At 39.5% G+C, this 10,672-nt stretch overlaps 1 protein-coding gene across 2 annotated transcripts in view; it reads left to right on the forward strand.

The window, feature by feature from the left end:
* The window catches only part of MAPK10 (mitogen-activated protein kinase 10), a 69,454-nt gene extending 61,677 nt beyond the window's left edge, over window positions 1-7,777 (forward strand). For both annotated transcript variants that reach the window (XM_010291335.1, XM_010291336.1), the window contains exons 9-11: window positions 714-777; window positions 1,360-1,437; window positions 7,635-7,777. In XM_010291335.1, coding sequence (XP_010289637.1) covers window positions 714-777; window positions 1,360-1,437; window positions 7,635-7,777 — 285 coding nt within the window. The remainder of the gene's footprint in view (window positions 1-713; window positions 778-1,359; window positions 1,438-7,634) is intronic.
* The last annotated feature ends 2,895 nt before the right edge of the window (window positions 7,778-10,672 follow it).

Below are 10,672 nucleotides of genomic sequence, written 5' to 3' on the forward strand. Positions count from 1 at the left end.
AGTTGCCCAATGAAAGCAGGTATTCAGGTTCTTGGAAACCCTAGTTGCCTTTGTCTCCATAAATTCCAGGATCTGTTACTTCTGTGACATTCTTATCAACTAAAAAATAAAGTGTAAAAAAAAAAAAAAAACAAAAAAAAAAACCCCAAAAAAACCCCACACCTTTCTGGCCAAAGCAAAGTTACTTAAAAATATGTATACTGGAAAGCTTGGGAATTTGGAACATGGATCCGAAATTCTGGCAGGGAGATTTACCTCAAAATTAGAGTTACTCTGAGAAGTTTGTATAACAGCAAGTATGATGTCTAAAGCGCAACTTAAAGATTAATATAGTGATATTACTACTAATTAATCAGGATTGGTATTTTTCTGGTACTCTGACAGTACTTTCTCTGCCAGTGCAAACAATCTGTGTGTGGAGGTTCCAGGCTCAGTATAAGCACAATGGCATTGTTGACCTGGGTGCGATTTCAACTGCAACTATGCCTCTTGTTTAAAAGAGGAAAAGGGAGGAGTATATTGATTTCTTCTACATAAAGAGCTGAATTCCAGAAGTGTTAATTTAATATTCAAATGTGTTTAATGTGTTTTTGCATGTACAGGGATGGATAACAGAGAGAGAGAAGAGAATTTATCTTTACTTGAATAATTACTCCTGATTATTTACAATATAACAGACAGTGGACTAAATAAGCTTTGTTTCCCTCCTGCAGCCTCCTCCTCAGATATATGATAAACAGCTGGATGAAAGGGAACATACAATTGAGGAATGGAAAGGTAATTGCAGTTTAGAATTATATATGAAGGGATGTTTCAGCGGCAAAACGGCCACATCCCACCACCAAGCACGTCTGTGGAAAACTAAAAGTATTCCTTTGACATGAAGAACTGACACTATCCCTACGACCTGGTGCTTTGGTAGCAAAAATACAAGAAATGTCTTGAGGACTATCATTATCTACACGAGTTAATGTTAACACAGGAGGTGCAAATTCCAGTGCGTTATTGAAATCTAAAGATATCATCTGGAGAACAGAATACTGTTCAGCAAAGAGTAAAAAGCACTGTATTACTGTGCTGCTTCATTTCTAGATAGTGCAGCATTAAACAATTCAGGTGTTCTAGTTTAACCCTATTTGTCTCAACTCAGCTCCAAAAAGAGATGATAGGAGAGGAGGGGAATGGAAGACTTAGGTCTTAGGAAGGTCTTAGGTGCGTAGAGTTGTCAGATTCATGAAGACAAGGTAGGGCAGACCTAGGGAGCTCGTGACAGGGCCATGACACTGTGTTTCACGATAGTTTTGTTCCTGATGACAGGCACTGGCTCCTGTTTGTAACTGTTGCAATTCTCTCTTCCAGAACTCATCTACAAAGAAGTAATGAATTCTGAAGAAAAGACTAAAAATGGCGTAGTAAAAGGACAGCCTTCTCCTTCAGGTACTCAGCCCCATTGAATAACTTTAATGTATTTTCTCTACTGACAAAAAGAGAGCGGACATAGATGAAGCATTTGGGCTACACTTGCAGTTATGTAGACCAATTAAGAAGTTTTTATGAAATCCAGCACTTCTAATGGGTTGACTTGGATTAGCTGCGCTCCCAGTGTCATGTTGTTGATACTTAAAAACTGGTCTGCTCACTATTTGAGATACAGTTGTTCTGGTATTTTCTATGGAAGGAGCTGTGGTTATAGATTATATTCGTGTGGGTGGGAAGGCTTATCTCACACTATTATTATTACGCTGCTTATGGATGGATAACTGAACTAATGCTCTACTAGCTGATGGAAGCAAAACTGGTGATGTTAACATGTACCCATCTGTCGGACACATGACACTGCACCCCTCCCATGTAAGCATTTGGTACCCACTCTGGTAGTCGATCCTTTCAGAAGTCTGATAACATTAGAACGTCTTGCTGACAAGCCTGGTTACACTTCCATGAGAAGGGAAAGTTGTTTTCAAACACAGATTCTTAAAGTCCTGTCACAAAAAAAAAACCAAAACCAACTGAATTTTATCCGAGGAAAATTCACATCAGCAGTCTTTCCACAGAAATACAAACTGTGACTGCCACTATACAGAAATACGTATTTGTGAAGGTACGCTTTCACTGGCAGACTTGAAGTGCCCAGATTTTGAGCACACTGTTCCAGTAGCGTTTATGGGTAAAACTACCTTCTGCAGAGCCTTTCCTCAAAGTAAAATCATTTATTTCAGTGTTCTCTGTATATTTTCAGAGAGATTTTTTTTTGCATTCTCACTTTTCACTTGCTGCTGAGCTAACTTAATGTTAGAACAAGAATGCATCATTAGTAACTAACAGGACAAGTGGAAACATGTCAAAAATGGAGGAAGTGAATAGAATGCTGGATGGTAATATTACAGCACTAGCACTGCACCTGGATTTTGACATCGATGAAGTAAGATAGTGAAAATAATCCACTATGTTCTTGCTGAGTAGCAAACAAAATACAGGACTTGCAGATTTAATTTACCAAACTACTGTAACCACCACTGAAAAGAAATCTGGGGCCCTGACAAGTATCTGATAAATCCTCATCCTTAAACCTCTCTGCCCTACAGAACGGTGGTTGCATTCTGATTTATGATCAAGAAACATTGTAGTTGCTCGTTTCAGGAATTAACTACCCAGGGATTTCTTTATGTATTCCATGTTCTAGTTTTCCTATGTGGAAGGTTTTTACTGTTTATGTAAAACATTTCTGAACATACAAAGTTGTCATTTCTTACCTTTCTTTTGCTGTTCCCTTTTGACTGTTCTTGGATTGCTAGGCACCAACAAGTACAGCAACTATTTAAAAATGCCTCTGAGATGAGGCTGTTTTATGAAAAAGTAGATTTCCTGTTTTTTCATCACTTTGTGCACATGATTTAATTTTTTTTCAACTGAAAGAATGAGGGAAAACGAGTCACCAGTTCCGAGCATAAGGGAAATGAGGAAGACGCTGCACACACGTTGCTCTTTGGTCAGGTTCTTGGCAAGAATTCAGAAGGCTAAGATTTCACGCTCTATCAATAATCATAGCAAGCAAAATGGAGAAGAGTTTCCATGATTACTTGATCAGAGCTTTTGGGGAGACTGCTGAAGTTGACCGGGGATAATAGTTGCCCATTCATAGTGCAGGCTACTTAGAGTGCCTGCGTATCAGGGTGTCAGTCACTTAGTGCTTCCTCTTGTCCTGTGAAGAATTGTTTAATACAACATACAAGCTCGAAATGTGGGGCTTGGGGGGAACGTCAAGTGTCCCTCGAGTTCACGTCCAACAAACAAAATCAACCGCTTCTAAAACTGTTCCCAACAGATACTTCTGCTGCCTGTTCAAAAAAAGCTATGTAGGCTATTTTGTTTATTTTCAAAAAGCTTTCTGTATTGCCTTGCCTAAATCTTTTCTTGCTGCAGTTTAACTGTGTTAATTCTTGTCCTGTCTCCAGAGAACAGTTTCCTCCATCTTTCTTTCGGGCAGCTTTTAGCCCACATAAATTCCATTATCGCATCCCTAATCAGTCTTCCTTCCTTTGAACTTCACTACCCGCATCTTTCAATCCTTCAAACTTTTTTCTCTTTTTCTCTACACTTTTTCTAGCTGACTTCTATCTTTCATGGATTACAGTGTCCAAACCTATCTGCTTAAGGCACTAGTAGTGCTGAATTGAGTGGAAAGATTTGCGTGTAGGTGTGTAAATGTGTGTTATATGAGTATGTGAGCAACATGCGCAAACAACGTATGCATGTCCACGGGTTATACATTGGATTTAATCTTAGATGGTAGTTTTTGCTTTTCTATTCTTTCTATGTCACAGAATTGCTAAACGGTTCTGGTTTATTTATAAATTCAGATGCTGTATCCCTTACCAACATGCTCACTATTCAAAGGGCGTATGCTCTGTCTTTACGTGGATGGGAGAATAAAAGCGATTAGAATAAAATGTTTTCTCAGTGAAACTCAATCACAACAATACATGTGAGAAATAGCCACTAAATTTAATCAGCTTCAGGATTGCTGACTAATTCACATCCTTACAGCATGAAGATATATACCTTTTATAAATCTATATCTTCTCCAAAATACACATCTCTCTGTGGCTATCACACATGCATATGTGCATTTTCTGTTGAGGTCTCCTTCTGGGTTCCACAGAAGTTGTATTATTTATTTTAAATTACTCGCTTTCACAAGAAGTGCAGTAGAACTTTTCACTAGCTGTCTCGGGACACTTCTGCTCTGTTACTTCTGAAGCAGAGAAGCAAAGGACATAAATTGTTTTATGCAAAGATATGGGAGGAATTTACCAATACTGTTTTCTATTTGGTTAATGCTTTTTTAATTTAAAAAGTGTTTCTGACTGGTATTATCAAACAGCAGGTATTTTCACTGAATAAAAAACTTAATACAAGGCTCTAGATTATTTAGAATTAAACTGAAGTTCTGTCCAAAGTAAATAACCTCGCTGCTATTTGCAATCTCCTCTGCTCTGACACTGCATACTATCTAACCTCCTCTCACACTCTCCCCTCGTCTTCACTACCCAGCCGTAGTTTGATACCTAACATTTTCAACTGTCTTCTCACTTCTGGATACGGAATATAGCAAAGAGCCCTGATCTCAGTGCAGCTTATACTTAGCAGTTCCCTTGCTGAAAAGTGCTCTTCTATTCTTCCCTTCCTGCCTTTCAGTTGCTGTCTGATTTGGTCAGCTTTGTTGCTACCACCCAAGAACTACTGGATACCTTCAGTAGCCCTCCTCTGTCACGTGCAGAGCCTAAAATAAGCATCTGATGGACTCGCCAAGCATTGCGACATTGGGTATCATGAATTACTGATTACATGATTTATGGGAAGCCGAGTACAGACACAAAGGTGTTTTTTGGAAACAGCAAAAGCTGCAGTTCTCCTTTCAGTTCCCCCGCCCGCCCCACACCTGTGCCACTTTGCAGCTCAACTCTTAAAGGCACTTCCATAGGTGCTAATTAAATAGGGCTTCACAGGAGCCCTCTGAGGAAGGAATCCCTGCTGTAAAGCAGGGAAGCTGATGTTTGGGTTAAAAGAGTAGCTGTCAAGCCAATGGCAGAGCCAAGAACAGATCCCAGCAGCTGTGTCTCACCTGCTTTAACCTTTTGCTCTTTTCCTTGACCCGGCAGCCAGCGAGAAGCTTCCTGCCAAAGGGCAAGTTCATGAATGGGGCTCGTTCTCTCTTTCGAGTGCACCTCTGTCACTGCTGCACTGTTTCACCTGGCACCCATCCCTGCAGGAACAAGCTGAGCGTCGCGAATGAGGCATTACTGACTGACGAGGACAGCTTTTGGTCGCGTTTCCGAGTGGCACTGCGTGCGTGCTGCTCTGTGCTGCTGAATTCCTGAATTCTGTCACTTGGGCTTGGTGTGGTGTCATTGGGTTTTGTGGATATTTTGTGAGTCTGGGTGCTTCGGGGCTGCAACAGTAACTATCAGGTCTGTGTGTTGTGTCCCGTGGGACTGTGCTGAAAGCTGGGAATAACCATAAAAACGCGCTTTGCAGAAGCTTACGGGCTGAGTTGATACTTGCTGAAATGAACATAGCAGGGTTTATTGAACTCAGTGGTGCTGAATCAGGGAGAGTGTAACAAAATCTTCACCCATACGATTTCTGCAGCTACTTCTTCAGTTACTTTGCCTAGCTCAGTTGCTCTCACGTTCATCAAAGCAAGCTGCACAGCAACAGCTTGATCAAAAGCCGATGGAACCTACTGGAATTCTTTCAGTTTGATTCCTGGGACAGTATCCATGACTTAATGGCAGGCTTCTGTCCAGCACTGTAAACATGTAGAAAGGTAAAATATTGTTTAGGCATTAATATAATTAAACTCAGTCATATTTTGACTATATCTAAATGCATTTGTCTTGACTGATTAGTATTTTCATAAAATGCCACATGGTTTAACAACATGTAAACATGAAGTAACAGTATTGTACTGAGTGATTACTGATCAATATGAATGAGGTACATGTAAATAACTCTTAGAAAAACAAATCGTCTGTGAGAAAAGATGGATGATTGCTGTCTGCAGTCACCAATGAGATGTCACTGAGATTGCTCTGTCTGCATTTACAAAATTAACTATCTTATTTTCCAAATGTATCAGAAGACTAAAGTAATTTAAGGGTTCTTCTGATGACAGAATATCTTTGTTCTACTACAGCAGCAGAAAGCAGTTCCTGTCTGGAGCTCTGAACGTGAGCATATCCGTCTCTGTTTTGTGCATATTTATAGTGGATATGTAAAAAGGGAAGAAAAAGTTTAGGAAAAGAGAAGAGTGGTTGGAGGTATAGTATAGTGGCTCGTTTTCTCAAAGTAACGTTTTCACTGCAAACTGACAGAAATCCTCTCCTTTTGCCCATAGCATCATATATTGTGCCTAGACTATATAGATGGCTATTAATTTCTGTATTAATACATGAGTTTTGTAGTTCTACTAGATGTGTTTTATATTAGGTGCGTTCCCTTGCTTTTCAAGGCAATAGATGTTAATTTCTGTCCATTTCGAGGAAATGAAAACCTGTAAAAGTTAGCGCCAAGAGAACTTTTTGGCCATAAGAATTGAAATGGCATTTATCTGCAGAACAGATCTGTGTGTCACAGTGACTAGCTATGATTTCCAGCTGTGCAATATCACGCAAAATCACGTATTTTATTGTCATGAATATTTAATGAAAATTAATGTATCCCTCTCAAACTAGAGACAACTGTTAATTTTGGTGGAAAGAGGACAACAAAACATTGCCTGAAAGTTCAGTGGAAAAAAAAAAAATCCAATCACACTGTTTGCTACTCTGAGAACTTAAGTATGAGCTGAAATTAATGAGCAGAATGATGGTTGAGCAGTCACAGGTGCACCATAAATGCGTTCTTCAAGTGGCTCTGTATTTATCACGCAGTCATCCGCATTTATAGGACAGATAAGTTCTGATAATATTCAGGGATGTGATAAATGTTCAGTCATGTTCATGATAATCTCATGAAGGTATGTTCTTCATTTCACAAAGTCAAAGTGATTTTTTGGATAATACCTGGTACTATCATCATTTTACAGAGGACAGGTAAACTTGGATGTACAAAAATATGTCACAGCTGAAATCCTGGGCTTAGTTGACTAGTCCTTAACTAAAGAGGAAGAAACCAGCCGTGCCTCCCTCATCTTCTCTGCATTGGCACTAGGTGATTCGATGCATTCTACTAAACTACATACAAGAAAGCTGAGATGTTATGAGAGAGTATGGAGAATTGGGTTGGTTTTTTAATCATCTTGTTGGTGCCTGTGTGGTTCTAGCAGGCATCTGATTGTTGGGTGTTTTGTAGCTCTAAGAAGGCTAGAAAGACATAGCTCATGTTGTGTCTATCGCTCTATACTTCTTCAAAACACACTGTTGAGGGAGAGAATTTCCTGGTAAAATATTTAATATGATCCAATGCCTAAAGCTTGTATGGCCCGTTTTCTGCTAATTTTTGCCATTGTTTAGAATGGTCTGTGTACTTGCATGTCTGTTGCCACAGGGTAAGTATCCTTTGCTTTTTAAACTGTGAGAAGTTCTGGGGTTTCAGGTTTAATCACGTTGGTGTTCATTTTCGTAGCACAGGTGCAGCAGTGAACAGCAGTGAAAGCCTCCCTCCATCCTCATCTGTCAATGACATCTCATCCATGTCCACGGATCAAACACTGGCGTCTGACACGGACAGCAGCCTGGAAGCTTCTGCGGGACCCCTCGGTTGTTGCAGGTGACTAGCCGCCTGCCTGCGAAACCCAGCGTTCTTCAGAGGATGATGTAATTTAGGAGGAAAAATTAACAGGAGTTAAGAGATGAAAAGGAAGAGAAATAAAATACAAAGATTTAAACAAAACAAAAAATATTTTCAGCCTGCTTCTCCTACAGAGTTATGTAATGCAGCTAAGCTCAAGTGTATATTTAACTTATAGTTGCTCTGCTTTGGTCTTCTTCCAATGATGCTTACTGAGGGGGGGAAAAAAAGGAACTGAAAAATCCTTTTTTCTTCACCCCCTCCCCATAAGATGTAAAATTAATGGCTGCAAAACCAGCAACCTGCAACTGTCCTTTTCACATTGGCATGACAAGGTGTGCAGTAGCCACTCTCAAACATACGAGTGTGTATCTGCCTTCATTCTCTGTTCCATCATCTTCTGCCCAGTGAGGCAGATAGGGATATACATGCATTTTTCTTGGTATATGAATAGCACATACACACGTGCCAATAGAATTCTGGCAGTGTGTGCAGCTGTGTGCCTACAGGAGTACACACATTCTGCACACATACTTAGTGTGCACTCCACTAATAAATGGCCCATTTCAGGTGAACTGAGTAACTACACATGTGATATTACCAGTATATATTCTATTTGTTTGTTCATTGATGAGGTTGCATATCTTGTATGAGGATTTGTGGAAGTGTAAATAACCACATCGAACTGTGGCTCCCTCAGACACTTGAAGATGTAGCACCAAAATTTCTGCTGAGAGTTGTACATATATTTTGAAATAATAACCAGTTTGTATAGAAAGAAGAAGCCACAGAGCTTCATAGAAAAATGTTTATTTGTGAATGTTAAGACTTGTTGTTCTGATTTTTAGAGCAGATATGCCAAGCTAAGACCAGGTTAGAAGGAAGCACATGTATCTTTGCAGGCTACAGGGAACAAGATTGAAGGTTTTTTATGCATGTCTAAGCCCAGAAAGATTTATCTCAGTAAGCAACTTTTCTTGTCAATGTTAAGTGAGTTATCATCTTAGTTCATAGATAGGCTCGCTATTATGAATTACACGTATGCTTGTATGTTAGGAGGTGTGACGAGGTTGGGGGACAGGCAGATTATGATCAAAAGGCACACAACAACTAGGGTTTTATTTTATGTCTAGATCTTTCCTAGGTTAAATAGAGAAAGGATATTTGTGGCCCACTCCCTCTCAGTGTATGCTTGCAGCTCAGAGGTTGTTTGCCCTTCAAATCATTCCCTTGCAGGGATCTCTGCTACTAGGAGAACAGGCCCTCTCTAGGTGCTTTTGGCTGTTCATTTGCTCGTGACAAATCATCTGGCTCCCTAGGAGGTTTTATCAGCTGCGTTACGTGGAAAAGAACCACAGAGTGCATGGGTTTAGTATTCCCATATTCTAAGTAATAGCAGAGGATATCAATCAGCTAGCGTGCTGGGCTGAAAGGGTCGCAGTCAGAGGTCTTGGGCGGTTTTGACAAGTTCTGAAGAACCCAATAGTGACTGAATATCAAATTGATTTTACCAGGTAATAATACGTACGATTCCCAGTGGTAAGTAACAGCAAGTGTTTTTACCAGAGGATGGCAAAACTACACAGAGAATTTCAGAACAACTGAATATTTTTTTCAGCCAAAATAGCAATTAGCATTTTCCACTGCAAGGTCGTCATTACCCGAGTTGGAAATCAGCTAAAATCTGAGTCATCTTTCCTCTTACCAAAGTGTGCCATGTAAACTGAAATGAGCTAAATCACACTCTAATGCTTTTCTAATTGTCAGAGAGAAACTGTTTAGAATATATTACTGGATATTTTAAATTCACTAATTCTTATGTATTCAAAATTCTACCAAAATAGGACTGTTCTATTTCTATACAAGCCTGCCATTCTGTGGTAGGAAAAAAAATTTAGTATCAAGCCAGATTTTGTTCAAAAGGAAGAAAAGCAAAGAAAAAAAACTTCTGTCCAGGAGGAGGGGGGAGATAAAAATTAAGTGGATATAAAGTAATTTCAGACTTGGTAGGTCTGAGTGTCTCAAAATTGCTGTAGGAATTTTATTTTTCCCAAGTGTATTTTTGGTAGACTTTAATGGAAATTTTTTTGAGAATAAAATTAGGTTGATAATATTCTAAAAACTCAGAGCAGTGATTGTAAAAGCAATAATTTACTACTGCTAAAAATATTTAGCAATATTGTCTCTTAAGCCATGAAACACCAAGTCAATGTTGAGTGACGTAACTCTTACTTCAAAGCCACTGATCATAAAAGTATTGAAAGGTAAACAGCAATGCTCTGTAGGTATGAAGGCAATAACACCAAGGGTGACTTCTTAGCAATAATGAAATGTATCACCTCCAGATTTAATTCACCATAGATATACATTAATAATATTCAGGTAACTAGTATCTGCTTTACATTCCTTAGCATGCACCATGTGGGTGTGTTATTTAAACAAGTGTCTCAAAGAGGCAAAGCTTGTACGTAAGAGAAACTGCAAAAACACCACAAAAGTAGGCCGTAGAAACGTGGAACAATGACAGTTCATTGCCAGTGATACTATGGAGATGTGGCATAGGCAATAGCAGAGAAGCCATTTATGGATGCTTACAAATCTCGCATGTTTCATCTACAGAAGCCAAAACACGTGCTCTTAGTCCTATGGTATAATTCAGTCTTGTTTGGGTTCATAAGTGCTGGGTGGAGAATCGGCCACCACAGAAGATGTCCTAGTGGTCGGCGCTAAATGAACCCGCAGCGTAGAAGTTACATAGCTTTATTCCCACCAGCCCTGATTCTGCTAAGCACCAGTGCTTGTACAAACGTTTAATGGAGACCAGAGTGATGCATACGTAATTTTAACTAGCATGTGCTTTTGTCCTCGCAGCAGCGGT

Source organism: Phaethon lepturus, unplaced genomic scaffold (genome assembly GCF_000687285.1).
Source record: "Phaethon lepturus isolate BGI_N335 unplaced genomic scaffold, ASM68728v1 scaffold18907, whole genome shotgun sequence".
NCBI lineage: Eukaryota > Metazoa > Chordata > Aves > Phaethontiformes > Phaethontidae > Phaethon > Phaethon lepturus.